This window comes from Stegostoma tigrinum, chromosome 16 (genome assembly GCF_030684315.1).
Source record: "Stegostoma tigrinum isolate sSteTig4 chromosome 16, sSteTig4.hap1, whole genome shotgun sequence".
NCBI classification, from domain to species: domain Eukaryota; kingdom Metazoa; phylum Chordata; class Chondrichthyes; order Orectolobiformes; family Stegostomatidae; genus Stegostoma; species Stegostoma tigrinum.
In genome coordinates, this window is record NC_081369.1 from 19,702,019 (window position 1) to 19,719,705 (window position 17,687).

Consider the following 17,687-nt stretch of genomic DNA (forward strand, 5'->3'; position numbering starts at 1 on the left):
GTTGAGCAACATCTGCAAGGAGAAAGCAAAGTTATCATTTTGAATAAAGTGACTCCTCTTCAGTTCTGCAATTTTCTGTTTTTGTTTCACTTGTCCAAAGTCTTTTGGCTACTAAAATTTTGTCAAAATTCATACATTAGACTTTGAGATATATTGCTTACAGACTAACAAAACTGTTACTCCCCTTCAACTTCAGTTGTCGAGGTAATTAATAGTCTCATCTGAGTTGAACAATGTTCTTTAATTGGCTTTGTTTTCAAACAATTAAGAATGAAATTGCTGGTGATAAAAATGCAATGTTTTAATATATTTCAGGAGCAACTGCAATTGAAAATGTTTGAGTGTTAAGAGTAAACATAAAAATCAATATTGAGTTTTTAACTCCTGTTATCTTTCCCATAAACACAGTAGTTCATGCAATGTGAAGGCTGAAATTTGGCTCATACTGCTTTGAAAAAAAAACCGTGGCTCTAGAAATGCTGATAAGTTGATCATTAAACCCATATGCCCTTATTTCAAAATCTAAGTTCTAACATAAATGGTATTAAAATTTATATTAATCATACATATCACATATTGATTTGAATCTTACAAATTTCAATCAACCCGTCATTTGCAGCTTTTGCATGTCTATCCAGATTGTCTTTGGAGAAATCATAAGAAAGCTGTTTATGCTGATTTCAATGCTTCTGAAGAAGTAGTGACATGAGATTAAAAGAGAATGCAGAAAGTGTTCCTCAAACCTACAACATGAAATATGCAAGAAAATTTTGTTGTTATGCCATAAATAATTAAGAATAAAGCTATGTCTGTCTCCATAATATATTTTTGTACTTGATAGAGCCTACCAGCATACGATACGCCAGAGGTCTTTGGCCTCCATCCTAATGCTGACATCACCTATCAAAGGAAATTAGCTCAGGATGTGCTTGATACAATTCTCAGCATCCAGCCAAAGGATAGCTCAACAGGAATCAGAGAGACACGGGAGGCTGTAGTTGTCCATTTAGCTGATGACATGTTGATGAAATTACCTCCAGATTACGTAAATTATAAAGTAAGTTGTGTAGAAAGTCCTAATTTGTTGTGTTTAAAATAGTAACCTTAGATATTTCATGTACTGGAAAATATGGACTAACTCAAATATCACATTGGAGTGGCACAGTGACTCAGTGGGTAGCACTGCTGCCTCACAGCACCAGAGACCTGGGTTCAATTGCAGCCTTGGGCAACTGTCTGTGGAGGTTGCACATTCTCCCTGTGTCTGTATGGGTTTTTTCCAGGTGCTCTGGTTTCATCCCGCACTCCAAAGATGTCAAGGTTGGGTGTATTGGCCATGCTAAATTGCCCATAATATCCAGGGATGTATAGGCCAGGTGGATTAGCCATGGGAAAATGCGGAGTTACAGGGATACAGCAGGCATCTGGATGGGATGCTCTTCAGAGGGGCGGTGTGGCCTTCTTCCACACTGTACGGATCCTATTCTATGATCATCCTGCAAGATGTATTTGTAGACTTTAGATGTCAGGATGAGGATGTTGTACAAAAATACTATACATTTTTGAAACAATTACAGAGTTGGATTTGATGAATCAGAAACTAATACAATAATATTGTTCAATGTTAAAGTCATTAGGCAAGGCAACATGTTCTAATTTATAATTCAGTTTTTGAACATTAAAGAATGCACTGAGAACACATTATAAAATATATTCATTTCTGAAACAAGTTACTTTTGATTTAAGCTTTAAGCACATGATTATTTCGCAAAATGGCTATTGTTTGCAAAATGTATGCATATCTTGGATATTCTGTTCTCCCAACCATTCTGGATTTATAAAATGTTTACCACACTTTTGACTAGTGAAGGATACTGTCTTCAAATATTGGCAACCTTAGTCTTTTGCTGAGAAGGCAGAATGATTGAATACACAAACATCCAAGGAAAATTTTAAAAGACCATGATTCTTTTAAGAGTATAGAAATGTGAGGTACATTTAACTGGCCGTATAAAGTGCCAACCTTCTATAGGCACATATAAGGTGTATTCACCCTACAGCAAAAAAACATGCTGATTCCAGCACAATCTAACTTTAGTTACCATTTCAGCCCCAGATCACAAATGATGGTGTTGTCTTATTTTTTGAGCAGCAAATTGTATGCAGATGACATGATAGTTGTTTTTGCATTGTGAATGATGTGATTATTTCCAACATTTACTCCAAAGCTGTATCTAAGAACTCTGCTGGTGGTTGCTCCTCTTAAATTATAGATTTTCTGAAGTCTGCATTTCTCTTTAACCAGTTTTTGTTGAAGAAGGAACATTGGAATAAATGCATTAAAATGATTTAGGATCTACTTTTTCAATTAGTAATTTACTTAGATTGAGAAAGTTCATAACTAATAGTTTACAAGATGTGATTTTTGTTAGTTTTGATTTTGCGGTGGGTGCTTATAGGCTGAAGGCCACTCCAGGATTTCAGACTATATTCCAGTCTAACATTACTAAGGCAGTCCTATATGTTTGAAGATGATACTTCTGGATGACATATGAAGTCAATATTTTAAAGATTCTGTTGTATTATTTAAAGAAGAGCAAGACATTTTCCGAGCACTCTGACCATATTTCACTTTCACTGTACCCAGTCAAAAACAATTGAACTGGCTGTTTATCCCATTTGGCATTTGTGTAAAAGTGATTGTAGGTTTGCCTGTGTAATAGCATGACTGCAGTTCAAAATAATTTGCTGTATGTAAAGCTCTTTAAGATGTTACTGAGCCACAACGGCATGCTATTTAAATATAATTCATTAGTATGTCTTGATATTTCTGTTATTTTACTGTGCAGTGTTTTTGATGGAATGCTTATTTTCACTTCATGATAATAACTTTAATTAATTCTACAGTTTTCTATTCCTTACTTCAGGTTAAAGAAAGATTGGCACAGATGGGTATTTTTCAGCCAATGAACATCTTCCTCCATCAGGAGATCGATCATATGCAACAAGTGATTTCATTGGTGCGCAACACACTAATGGATCTGAAACTTGCCATAGATGGTTCAATTATAATGAGTGAAAACCTACGTGATGCACGAGACTGTATGTATGATGCACGTCTCCCAGCCAGTTGGCTAAAGGTAAGATAGATACTTTATAAATATGCACAATATTTATTTTGTGTGGTGATTGAGAATGGAGTAGCTACCACGTTAGCTGTTAATTTCAGAGGACTCCTTCAATCACACAAGATCATTTTCTGCTAGGCTGCAGGCAATAAATTTATCCCAGAATTTTGTCTGATTAAAACTGTCATTTGTTTTAAGATGCATTTTTTCACAAAAATTAGAATTGTAATTGTTATGTCTTTCATAATGTAGTATGCTGATTCACCAACATATAGTAGCATCAGGTTAAAATCTTTGCTCATTTACTAACTGTTTAGTTGTGGCAAATGATTGAAATTCAAGAATTAGGACATTTATAGTAGGACAGTAATCTAGCTTGATTTTAAAGGTTATCTACAACAATGCTCTGATTGTATTAAAAGTTAAACTCAATAGCTGGATTGACAATCAAGTAGAGAGGCTGCACACCAGGCAGGTTGTACCATCTTTTTTAAGCCAGTCTGTTTGTGTCAGGAAGTTCGTTGGAGACTGTAAATCATCTCTCAAAACAATATATAACCTGGAACCGTATTTTATTAATAATGTCAGAACTGAAAGGCAGAAGTTAGCACATCCTATAACTATTTTGTTTTCTCTACCAGATGGTTATTTTGAACAATGCATTTTTTAAAATGATGTTCTTATATTTTATAAAGTTGTTATGCATTTGGACAGATAGCACTCACAGAAGGCTATATGCATATGTACAATGGGATGGGTAGTAGTTTGAGCTTATGCTGGGATCAGCATTTTGTTTGATAAGGAAGATTATGCAGTGAGTTTTCTGCACCACCTCTGTACACATTGCAATGCTCAACAGTTTCACTTTGGCTATCACAATGTAGCAGAACTTCCTCCATGTCTTGTAGACATTTGATCTTGATGCTTATATTCATATTGATGGTGCTTTCTATTGGCAATTTTTGTACAGCTGACCCTGCAGGAGACTCTCTGCTGCAGTATGTCTAATGTGCACATTCGCGAATTCGGTTAGTTGTTCATAAAACGTACAAAGTGAATTCCATACAAATTGTTCGGCCTGAACAGAGAGTAAGGACATTTCCAGGTTTCACAAACCAAACCCAAGGAGACGTTCTCTCGGAATTTAGAATTTTCATTCCTGGATGCCCCATTTCTCTGGGAATTTGACCAGATGGCTCTAGAAGGCCTGACTGTCTGAACCAATATTGCATTGAAGTCTTAAAAACACAATAAAACATAAAACAAGCCTCAATCTTCACACCCCCTTTCCTTCCATTCTCTCACCATGCCCCATCAATGCTAATCCAAGTCGCACAACCCCTATACAACCTATGCCCCTCTCTGCCTCCTAGATATCCCCTATGTCAACTTAGTGCAAACTCATTTCATCTCTTGTCCCGACCAACCTCTTTTTGTCCTTACACCAAAATGATTATTTTGCCAACTTAACCATTGTCTCTTGTGGGCAGGCGTCAAGACCCATGCTGTGATTAAATAATATTAAGCTTTGAGTCAAGAGCCTACAGTTGACATTATTTAACTAAAAAAGCCTCCGTAATTCTTAAAAAAAATCACTAAATCTATATTCTTTCAACTTTATAATCCCTTGGAAGAGCACAATTTTTATTCAAGTGTATAATCCCTTATTAAAACAGATATTGGAATACATGATACCACTTCAAAGAGTCTAGAAATGAGCAGAGCCGTCAATCAAGCTGCCAATCGGCAGGCACCATACCATCCGAGTTGACTTACCCAAAAGAATACCCCATATTTCCGAAGAATTCCACAAGATTCAGACCAGCACTTATAAGGTCTACTGTGCATACGTGTTCCCACACCTGGGAGACCAAAATCTCACATGATTGGAGGCAGCCATTGGTCTATATTGGCAGCTGCTGCCACAAAATGCACATATGTGAAACACAACCTGTCACTATTCCTGAAGCTGGGAAAATGGTGTTGGGCACATGTTCAGGGGCAGAATTTCTGACTGTCAGTACCCTCTGCAATTTTGACAATGAGAGGGAGGCTCTGTTGTGAAAATCTAAGCAGTAGTGTCAATATGGTATAAATGGGTCAATGTTCAAACATACCTGAAGCATTGTTAGCCACAAGAATGAGTAGTCTAGGAGACAGCCATTTTCCTGGTGCAATATAGGGTGCTCTTCTTGGGCTATGAGTAAAGTTTCTTAATCGGGTGGTGCAGAGGGAATTTCAACCTGTTTTTAAATCATTTCTGTATAAACCAGCTCCCTGTCTGAGCAAGATCTGTCAGTAGGTTGAAAGAATTCTTATGTATATGGCCACAGGTCTTAATGTCCACTTACCATTCAAAGTGACATTGAAACAAAACATTAAATGTTTCGCATAAAAGAAATCTCTTAAGTAATTATCTATTGTGTAATATCTTGAGCAACATATATACAGATTCCAGTTATGAAACATTTGTGAATATTGGATCTGTTTTCAGAGTTCTGGTATTGTGTTTAATTTTAGTTTTTAATTTTATAAAGGCATCTTGGGCTTCAAGTACTTTGGGATTCTGGTTCACTGAGTTACTGAAAAGGAATCATCAGTTTCACTCTTGGATTTTTGAAGGGAGGCCAAACTGTTTCTGGATGACAGGTTTCTTCAATCCTCAAGGATTCCTTACAGCTATGAGACAGGTCAGTCAATAGTGCAACATTTTCATCCAGATAATCTTAATGTAGATTATTAGGAGCCAAATGGTCAAGCGCACACCAGAGAATATAGGGCTAAGAGACTGTTTATTACATCTATCTTTTGAAAGAATGATGGACAAGGAGTTTGAATTTCTCAAAATGTATTTTCCCTGATGGAGTCTCGCAAAGTTCTTTGAATTCAATCAAATTTTTAAAAAGTGATTTGGCAACCTAATTATAAAATAGTTATAGCAGCGAAGGAGGCCACGTAATCCTTTCAATCCATGTTAGACTTGGGTTAGAGCAACTCAATTAGTCCCACTTTCCTACTTTTACCTGTAGCTGTGAAAAGTATTTCCCTTCAGGTGCTTATGCAATTCCTTCTTGATACAAAGCTCCTCCTTTTGGCTGTTTACAATATGCAGAGTAATGATTTATACTTAACGTGCCCATACATGTAAAACCTTAAATATAATGTCAAACATTAGATGTGATTCTGTGATTGGATGTGGTATAAGCCTGGCCAATAATGCTAACATGGTTCACTAATGCTTCCACTGCCTGAGGAAGAAGATGCCTTGTGAATGAATCACCCTGTCCCCCAGGACATCCAGAACCTTGTCCACAAAGTGGGGCACTGTTACTCTTTGTCTGTCATGTCTGTGAAAATGTCAGGAACTGCGTAGTTCTGTTCTGGACTGCTGGTGTTTGTCTGGGTACACAATGGGCTTTTAAAGATGGCACAGATGCAAATGATGCTGATCTTTCAACAGATACCTTTGAGAGGCAAGTTATTCCAGGTATGGTATACAGTAAGATGGGACTAGAAACAAGTGTGAGGAATGCCATACGGATGGGGTAGCTAGTTAATGTGGTGAGTTTGATGAGATACATTGAGAAATCTTGCTAAACCTTATGGCAAGAATCCCTCCTAAAAACTTGATGCAACTTGAACTTAGTCATGAAAGGTAAGATCCACCCCCATGTCCTTTATTTCTTGACAACACTGAAGATTTTTGCTACTGAGTAACTGATCTAGTTCATGCTCAAAACATAAAATATGCTTTATTACTCTTGCTCCTGCACAAGGATATAGTTGTTGATCATCAGAGCACTCCATCTTAACTGACCCTGGTTACAAACATACAAGGTCAGAAAGAAAGTGCTGAGTTTTTTTTAATGATTTGTAAAATTTAACTTCAATCTTTGGCAACATGTAGTATTCTTGTGAAGGAGCCTCTGCACCTTCCAGTGCTAAAGTAACATGTCTTTGCCTTCAAGTGGTATTGCTTCAAACTTTCAATAATGCCACCTGGAACATTAATTTGTTCACAAAAGCAGAACACAGCAGAAAGATTAAAATCAAATGCCTGAGGATACTGTGAACTGAAACAGAAAGAGGCACTTTTGGAAATATTCATCTGGTCTGCAGTATCTGTAGGATTAAAATGAGAACTCATATTTTTGAGTTGAACGTGACTCTTCAGAAAAGGTGACTCATTTGCAACACATGCTACCAGAGCATCAATAGTGGCACAATAGACATTGGAGACCTGAAATAGAGCCAAAAATATGGGAAACTCTGGAGACATCTCTTAGTATAAGCAGAGTTAACATTTTAGATTGGTGACCCTCTGTCAGGACTGGGAGTAGATTCATAGAATCCCTACAGTGTGAAAGCAGGTCATTTGACCCAACAAGTCCACACCACCCCTCCGAAGAGCATCCCACCTAGACCTATGCCCAACCCCTGCATTCCCTATGTCTAACTCACCTAACCTAAACATCCCTGGACACTATGGGCAATTTAGCATGGCCAATCCACCTATACTGCAGATCTTTGGACTGCAGGAGGAAACTGGAGCACCTGGAGGAATTCCACACAGACATGGGGAGAATGTGCAAACTCCACACAGAGCATTGCCAAAGGCCTGAATTGAACTCAGGTCCCTGGCACTGTGAGGCAGCAGTGCTAACCACTGAGGCACCATGCCACTACTTAGGGACAGATAACAGGTTTTAAGCAAGACACAGAAATGGGGGTTTGCATGAGTGGTGAGGTAACAGGTAAAATAGAGATGAGGTGAGGGGTGAAAAGAACAAAATGAAGGTCAGTGATACCTTTGAAAATATTTGCGAAGCACTTTGAGTTCTGATGATGGGGCACGAACCTGAAACGTTAATTCTATTTTTCTCTCCATAGATGCTGGGATATCTGCTGAGTATTTGCAAGCATTTTTCTGTTTTCCTAAACCCAGCTATCGGTTATAAAATGTCAAATTCCTTCAATGTGGCTTGAGTCATTAAGGATATCCTGGAAATTTTGCAGCTATGTTGATATGTGGATCAATTTGGAACACAGTAATATAGATATAAATTTCCTTGGTTGGAGGAATATATTAAAAATATTCCTGTCCCAACAGTTTGCTGAGGGAAGGCATCAAATTGATTTATCATTTTATTCAAGATAGTCATGTAGTGCTGGACATGGGATTGGTCTTTACATACTTACAAACTTATGTTTTGTGTGATACACATTGCAGACATTCACTGTCAAACCAAACGACTATGGTCTCAGTCTTTCTGATGAAGGGTCCCAACCCGAAATGTCAAACTTTCCTGCTCCTCTGATGCTGCTTGGCCTGCTGTGTTCATCCAGCTTCACGCCGTGTTATCTCACAGTCTCAGTCTGTTCCTCCATGTAGAAGCATAAGTGAACTCCAGTTCATGCCCATCATCTGAATACAATTTAATAATTAAGAGACAATTAACACTGATGACAATTTCAATTTCATCACTAAGTTCCTTTCTGTGTTATTTTTTCTTGCAGAAATCCTATGTGAAATGATTTTGGAGTATATCAGCCCAGTGCCATAAGAGCATGGGAAGGCATGAAAAAATTCTCTATCATTCTTCATTAAATAAATTATGTAAATCAAGGAGGGCATCTTGCCCACTGATGTAGTAAGACGAACTGTGTAAACGGCTTTGTATCAGAGCGAGGGTACATCTGGGGTAGAAATTAAGTCAAAAAATGCATGCATTTGAGAAGGTTTTATTAAGCATGTGACCAGTTAAACTTGATATTACGTGGAGTAGCTTTCACATTTTTCAGTGCCAACCTTCTTTACCTCAAAGCATGATAAGTCACCAGGAAGATTAAACTACAACATTTGACTTCTCAACATGTCTCACAAAAAAGCAAAGGCTGATATTGCCTCTAATGAAACCCTGAACATTGCAAGTCATGTTGAACAGATTCACAGCGTTGCTTGACATTTTATGATTAGAAGAATTAATTAGAGCCTTTTAGAAGATCTGACAGGAATTGTTGCTGCTTAATATCAAAATGCAATTAATTATCGTCCCAGTGCATTCTGTGTTAAAATTCTTGTTTCTTTTGACTAATGACAGGAAGTTACTCGGCTTCATAAGGGCTGGGCTCTGGACAGTGTGGTGCTTCACAATGACGTCACTAGATCATCAAAGGAAGATGTTATGCAGCCCCCTTCTGAGGGAGTCTTTGTCTATGGCTTGTATTTAGAAGGTGCTGGATGGGACCGACGTAACAACAGACTGACAGAATCAAAGCCAAAAGTTTTGTTTGAAATTTTGCCCGTTATTCATATCTCTGCTATTAACCACCACAGTAAGTCAGAAATGTTGTTCACACTGAGCACCTGCTCAGTGAGATATATTGCACTTACAATTTGTCTTGTAGCATCAGCAATTGAATTTTAACATCATTGATCCAATATCTACAGCAACTATGTTGTTTAAATTCAGAAATCTAGAAACTCCAGCCAATGATGCCTTGTACCTGTAGTGTTGAAATCTCCAGAGATCAAAATCTTCTGATCCACTTGATTTAATGAGAACTACCATATTTATGCTTTTACTCTCACTGCAAAAGTCTTAGAAAATGTTTGTCTTGTTGAATGAATTGTAACTGTGTTTTTAATGGGATTCTATAGTTTAAACAGATTTAACGTTAGAAAGAGCAGTGGGTAATGAGTTTCTCCTCATCACAGCTATAAAATCTCCACCTGTATATTGCACAATCTCAAAACATCATTTTTGTTTTATGCCATTATGTAAGAATCCATCTAAAAATAATGGCACTCTTACAAGAACTGTGAATACAAGAATGTCTAGAAGTGTGAAATATTATAATGAATAATCAGCCTGGATTTTAAAATCTTGCCCTAATCAACCTTATTGAATTTGTGAGGAGGTAACTAGAGAATAGACTACAATAATATAGTTTATCTGGATATTTAGAAGCCTTCAATAATGAGCCATGTAGGAGACTAATCAATAATGCTGAGAATATGGAATCAGGCAACAAGTGACAGAATAAATTGTAAGCTAGTTTCAAGACAGAAAACAGAGAAAAACAACAATGGGTGGATCAATGTGTTTGAAGAATACATATATGGGGAAACTAAGCAAGTGTATAAGGGAGAGAAGATTAGATGCTTATGATGATCGATTTGGATGAGAAAAGCTGGAAGGCCTGAGTGAAGCATAAACACTGGTATGGTTTGGTTGGACCGAATTTCTCTGTCATATATTTGAATGGCAGAAGTGATGCCTCATAACATCATAACAGTGCTGACAGCGCTGCTGTGCAGACATTACAATGAATGATTTGATCTTCAGAATCAAAAAAAATTCACAGACGACGCCAAATCACGAGAGTTGGTTTCAGTAGGGTTGGTGGTGCTGCTGCTGTTAGTGGGGGAATGGTCGCAGGAGATGTGGTAGTTAGCACTGCTAATTACAGGACAGCTTGCAGAATGGACACAAGTCAAATAAAGTTTGAAGCAGACAAATGTAGGGTTGTAAATTTTGATGGAACTAATTGGGAAGTCATTTATTATGTGTAAGCTTCAAGTCTAGGTGGGGTGGAGGAACAATGAAACTGGGATGACAAATACACTAATCGCTAAAGGGCAGTCTCAGCTTCACAAGGGCATGAGAGACACCAGGTTTTGTTTGTAGAAAGATTGAATTGAAAGGATAGAAAAGTTATGCTGAACCTGTCCCAAACCTTGTTTAGATCATACTTAAGGAGTACTGCATGCAGTTTTAGTCACTATTTTAGTAAAGCAATGAAAAAGCACTGGAAACGATGTGTGAAGGTCTATAAGGATGATACCAGAAATGGGTGAAAATACATAATAGGAAAGATTCACAGGGTGAATCTCTTTCTCTTGCAAAAGGACTGAGGGATAACCTAATAGAGGTTTTAAAATTCTGAAAGGTTTTGATACACAATACACAGAAGGAGTGTTTGCTCTCATGAGGAAGAAGCATAGATCATCAATATAAGATAGTCAACAAGTTTAGATTAAAATTCCTTACCCCAGGAGTGGTGAGTACATGAAATTTACTAAGAACATGTGTTTGAAGAATACATATATGGGGAAACTAAGCAAGTGTATAAGGGAGAGAAGATTAGATGCTTATGATGATCGATTTGGATGAGAAAAGCTGGAAGGCCTGAGTGAAGCATAAACACTGGTATGGTTTGGTTGGATCGAATTTCTCTGTCATATATCCAATGCTAGTTTGCAGTATATCAAAATATTGGAAAGTATTTGTGTCTTTGGGCCATGCAATTCACCAACATGGCAAATTTGTCAATAATAATTGGTTGAATCCCTGTTTAACTTTCTCTAATAGTCATTTTCCCAGGTTGAATTTAGAGTGTGATAATGGCCTATTTGATCCAGGTGCGTCCAGACAAGCCCAGCATCCATATTTGCAACTTCAGTAAGGGTTACTCAATTGCAATCTGGAGGACAGGCCTTTGTCTTTCCATTTCACTGCTTCTGTTTATTATAAGGTAAACTCCGCAACTGAACCCCTGTGGACACTCTTGTTAGTAGGAAACTACTTACATTGTGCAATTGATAGCAATAATTGGACTTCATGGAACACTGTACTGTTCAGATTCAATTGAAATGCTAAGTAAAACTATTTTGTTTAAGAAGAAAGTCAAGAGAAAATGGGCCTGTGTTTACAGGCATGGGGGAATATTAAGAGAGGATTTGATAGAGTGGACAGAATTATGGATTGATTGAATTAGATCTATTGAAGGATTTTCATAGAGTCAATACAATAATTTATGGTGAGTTGGATTTAAAGAAGCCCATTGTTACAAGTTAGGTAATGGGCAAACTCACTTAATCTAAGAAGTGATTCTTCTTGGCAGCATTTCATGTCGAGAGATGATAGTTTGTACTTTTGTGGTCAGCTCTGTGATAAACATCAAAATGTATTTTCAGAGCCCACTATGATATCACGCTCTCTGCTGCATTTACTATATAGGGTGACTGTGGGCCTCTGTTTTTTTGGTGAACTGAGCTTTCTATTTAGCCTCACCTCTTTCAATTCCCCTCAATTTATTAGCTTCTAGAGGTCATTGTCATTGACACTGATAAATGGGAGACAGCGGCAATGTCTACAATTAACATGCCTCACCTGTGAGGTGACCTCGCAGCAGGCCCTGACAAAGTGGCTAGTTAATTATACAGAAAGTTTTTGAGGATCATAATTCTTAGGATCATAAATATGGTCATAATTCATCTGATCAGCCAAGCCATCATAGACATTGTTGGCTCAGCAATGAGTGTATGCTGATGGAATTAGCACATTCTAGACCTAAGTCAACACCTTTTCCTTGGAGCCTGAGCGAGATGAACAAGCTGCAAACCACCATGGCCTCTGTTCTTGGAAAAGCCTGGGCTCAAGTCTCCCTTTTATATAAAAGGCTGATGCTGTGCAGTAGCTGTTGAGGGAATCCAAAACAGCATGAAAATTGTTGCAGTGCTGGAAGAGGAGGATGGAGTCCTATATCAGCTGGTTTATAACTAGCAGAGTGAGGTGAAGCAACTCATCTTTCCTGGCATTTAAGGTCTCAAGTGTTGCAGTTGGCTTGTGATTAAGCAGGACACCAAACAATGGAAAAAATGGTTGCTGTCATGAGATGGTGGTATTAGTGGCCCAGGATGGCTGCTGAACTGGATCACAAATGTTGAAATCATGAGACGTGTACTTTGACCAAAGTAAAGAAATAACTTCACCCCGGAATGGGATCCCTGGATCCCAAAAGACTCCATAAGTCTTTACATGGATTTGATGGACCTTGACCCTAGTAACAATGGGAAAGAGCATATTTTCATGGATCTCTTCACGAACTTCATGCATTCCATTCCCAAGTGTGACCGAAATGCCTTAACTATAGTAAGACTACTACCATGTGATTGGTTTGTTCGTTTTGATGTTCGGGCTCCTGAGCCGGGGCTCGTCCACTCGATGGATTTCTTCTCTTTCTTCCCTTTTTTCTCATTCTTGTTTTCTCCTTTCCTTTACTTACCTCTTGTCCTGAAAAGAGAAGAATATACAGTGTTGGCGAAGAATGTATGCCATGTGTGTCCCAGAATTCAACTCCGTTTTGACTTAACATTGGTGTCAAAGCATGCATGTGATGGTCAGCCAAAACTGACATTACCCTGTATGTTTTCCTATAAAGAGATCACATTTAGCTTTAGCAGGCAGCCAATTATATTCCGCAGCTCAAATAGACCACCTCTGCTCTCATGGCAGAATGCCTAGTGAGGTTGATCAAATGGTTCTCCCCAACAGCTTTCATTGGCATGATTCAAACCTATATATTTATTGTATATTCCTTTATGACACTTAGTAACTCTAATTTAGGTTTGTCTTTTTATTTTCAGGTTCTAAAGATACGTTGGTGTTTTCCTGTCCAATTTATAAAAAGCCTGTGAGAACTGATGTGGACTATATTGCTGCTGTTGACTTGAGAACAAACCAGTCTCCTGATTACTGGGTACTGAGAGGTGTTGCGTTACTCTGTGATGTGAAATAAGATACACAGTTGAATTTGACATATTAAACTGTATAATGTAATCATGACAGTGAAAGAGTTGCAGCAGACAAATTGGGTGAGAACACTGTTGACCAGAAATTATCACTAGCATACAGCAACCCGACTGCAATATTGCTGATAAAAGATACATTTTATTCAAATTTTTAACCTGATGCTCATCAGAACAATTCACATGAATACTAATGTAAAGATGAACATAATTATATACTGTATGAGAAGTCAATGCCAGTTTGTTGGCAAGCGGACTCTGGTTGAGGCATTGCTATGGAGAATGTAAATATCTTTTTTCAGTAATACTCAAGTTGTGTATTACCAAATGACTTACTATACACTAGTTGACTATATCAATGAATTGTCATTTTATCCCCATGTTATGATGTGACTACTTTGGCACTTAGTGAAAGCTATTGGTTAGACACACAAAAATTATTATTTTTTGCCTATTTTAAACAATTAATCACAATTATCACCAAGTCTGGCTGAGAAATGTTTAATCTTAAACATTAATGATCATGGGTTTTGCACAAACATCTGGTTCTGCACATGCACACTGGTTCTAAATATTGAAGGTCTCAAGTCCCCAAAGTTACTATTTGAGAGAAATTTAGTTTTAGTGATATTTCAAAGAAGGAACTGAGTATTGGGCATTATTTTTGAAGAGCGAAGATAACTTCAAAGACCTTTCAAAATAATGGGCAGAGCTGTCCTCCATTTCCGGCTGATACAATTTTCACATGTATGGAATGGGGTAAAGCAAGATCACAGAGACATAAAACATGAATTTGCTGGGCCATTTTAAAATATCGTTGACTTTAAACCAATTTCATTTCTACTTTGCAAAATCTCAAACCACAATGACAGTTACAAATTTGTGGCGGAAACATAATAACTCTTGAACCACTGATAAGGTATGTTGAAATATCATGATCTGAAGTTGTTTAAACCCCAGCTTTTCAAAAGCAAAAAAATGCAGGCTACAACTGTTGACCAGAGTATTAAAAGAATAGGGCTCGTGTGCATTGATTGACAGGCCATCCAGTATAGCTTAGGAGAAACTATTACCATTTATTCCTGCAATTTAAATAGATTTGGCTGTTGATATTTCCTAAGGGCTTGAATTAAAGCTGAGTCCATTGGGAATGCATGGGAGCTGAGTTTAGTTTTTGATTGACAGTTTAAAGAGGCTATTAAAAATAGTTATGTTCCATTGTGATTACTGATTCAAAGTTTGTTGAGGTGATTACTGAATAATTTTTGCTTGTTTTTATAGGATATTTACCATCGAGGGGGCTTTAAAATCTTCGGATTTCATTAATGAGAGTTTTTTTTTGCTGTGTCAGTTCTGAAATTTAGAAGGCTCTATTTGATAGTAATAAGTTTAATTATTTTCAATTCCACATAGTTCCTGAAGTCTGTTTCAATTTATGTGCTGAATGAGAAACCATGAAGGCAACATTGAGAGTTTGAAGCTGTATTAGGGCATGGAATAAGGGGGAAGAGGGTGTAATGCAGCTTGGAAAGGACTTGGGTATGAGTGAGGCTGAAGGCCATCAGCTTTTTGTAAAGCCAGGTGAAAGTCTCAGTTTGAGGTGGGCCTTCTACTTAGGCAACATCAACACTTGCCTGCTTCTATAACTGCCTCCAGAGGCAGCAGTCATAACACATTCCCTTCCTAGATGGAACAAAATTTGTCAGGAAGCCTTTTATACCAAGGCAGGTCTGCCAATGGAAAAATTCTCTTATCTGAGCTTTGCTTCAGTAGCAAAACACTAGATCCTGTTTGTATTATTTTGCTGTCATTTAGCAACAATGAATCCTGAGAACTGGGTGATATGGTAGATTTGAACATCAATCATTCACCCGAAGAAGAATAGTTTCAAAAATTTGCAAGAAAAATGTATACAATTGGAGAGAAGGGTGCCGAGGTCAATCAGAGATGATTTGTTGGCTAACAAACATATTTTTTAACTGTAGCATTTGTTGTGATTGTTGGAATTTAGCGTTTTTGTGTCCTGACAAGCAATATCTGAGTGCTGGCCTAATTAAAGTAGTAAAAAATGGATAGCTATTTTTTGTCTATTTGATGAGAATTGTTACCAGGTTCAATGTATATGCTGGCTGATTAGTAGTTTCTTAAAATGGTAAGAAACAAATCACATTGAGAAGTACAATGCGTTAACTGGAGACAGTAAAAGGGAAAATGTGATTCAAACTGAGGGTGTCGATTTTCACAGTGTCTTATGTTGATTATTTTGCACTGTGAATCATGTGAAGGTGGTGAAGCATACAAATGTTACTGTCCTTGAATCGAGCTTGTTATTGTAATCAACACTTTGGTTTGTCTTCTAAAATGTGAGACAGTCATGTAATAAATTTTGCAACCTGACATAATTTGTGATCATTAATTATGCCTGAGTCATTGCATCAAAGTCATTAACCAGTTAGCACGAGACCAAGAATAATTTTAGTTAAAACCTCCCACTTAGAAATTTCTACACACATTTTGGAAAATCGGTGCTGGATTCAATAGATCACCTTAAAACTGTGTTCAGTGCCTAATGCACTGCCACTGTGTATTTTAAAATGTAAAAAGGAACAAATCTTCACTGTTACAGTTGTGGATGTTCATTTTAATAATAAGCTGCTCTGTATATGGCAACTGTAAATATACATAATGCTTCAACACATTTTTGGGTTCACTTTTTAAGTATTTGGAAAAGGAAAATAATTAATAGCCATGCTGACCATCACTATGTGCAGAGGAAGTCTTGTCTTGTAAATTTGAATTTTTTGAGGAAGTGACAAAGATGATTGAGGGTAGGGCAGTGGGTGTTGTTTGTGTAGACTTTACTAAAGCATTTGACAAGGTCCCTCACTAGACTGGTTCAGAAGATTAGGTCACATTGAATCCACGGTGAGTTGGTAAGTTAGATACAAAATTGGCTTAGTCATAAAAAACAGAGGGTAGTTCAGCTGGTGTGTTTTTCTGAGTGGAGGGCTGTGACTAGTTCTGCTGAGGATCAGTGCTGGGAACTGTATTTGTAACACACATTAATGATTTGGATGAAAATGTTGTTGGTCTGATTAGTAAGTTTGCGGATGACATGAAAATTGGTGGAGCTGTGGATAGTGAGGATGGTTGTCAAAGGATACAGCAGGATATAGATCAGTTGGAAATTTGGGCAGAGAATTAATCTGGACAGGTGTGAGGTGATGGATGTCAAGAGGTCATTTGCAAGAGGAAAGTATACAGTAATTGGCAGGATCTTTAGGAGCACTGAAATATAGAGGGATCTCAGAGTGCAGGTCCATAGCTCCTTGAAAGCAGCAATACAAGTGGATAAGGCAGTCAAGAAGGTATACGCCATGCTTGCCTTAATTGATCAGGGCATTGAGTATAAAAGTTGGTCAGTCATGTTACAGCGGTATAAAACTTCAGTTAGGCCATATTTTAGGTTGGCCATATTGTGTGCAGTTCTGGTCGCCACACTACAGGAAGGATGTGGAAGCATTGGAAAGGGTGCAAAAGAGGTTTGCCAGCATATTGCCTTAATTGGAGTGTATTAGCTACTGGAGAGACAGGGAAAATGTGGGTTGTTTTTGCTAGAGCATTGGAGACTGAGGAGGCGACCTGACAGAAGTATATAAAATTGTGAGAGGCATAGACAGTCAGTCTTCCCAGGGTGGAAGTGTCTAATACTAGGGGGCATAGGTTGAAAGTGAGACAGGGGAAAGGTTAAAAGAGATGTGCAATGCAGGTTTTTTTACACAGAGGATGGTAGGTGCCTGGAAGATGCTGCCATGGGAGGTGGTAGAAACAAGTACAATAGCAATGTTTAAGAGGCACTTGGACAGACATATGAACAGGCAGGGAATAAAGGGGAAATGGACCACTTGCAGACAGACAGGCTTAGGTCAGAATGCCATCATGGATGGCGCAGACATGGTGGGTTG

The 17,687-nt window shown here is 37.8% G+C and overlaps 1 protein-coding gene across 1 annotated transcript in view; it reads left to right on the forward strand.

Annotated features, from left to right (window-relative positions):
* The window catches only part of LOC125459938 (dynein axonemal heavy chain 5-like), a 259,757-nt gene extending 246,045 nt beyond the window's left edge, over positions 1–13,712 (forward strand). The window contains exons 76-80 of the mRNA XM_059651530.1: positions 842–1,057; positions 2,928–3,140; positions 5,666–5,818; positions 9,230–9,464; positions 13,561–13,712. Coding sequence (XP_059507513.1) covers positions 842–1,057; positions 2,928–3,140; positions 5,666–5,818; positions 9,230–9,464; positions 13,561–13,712 — 969 coding nt within the window. The remainder of the gene's footprint in view (positions 1–841; positions 1,058–2,927; positions 3,141–5,665; positions 5,819–9,229; positions 9,465–13,560) is intronic.
* Positions 13,713–17,687: the final 3,975 nt, after the last annotated feature.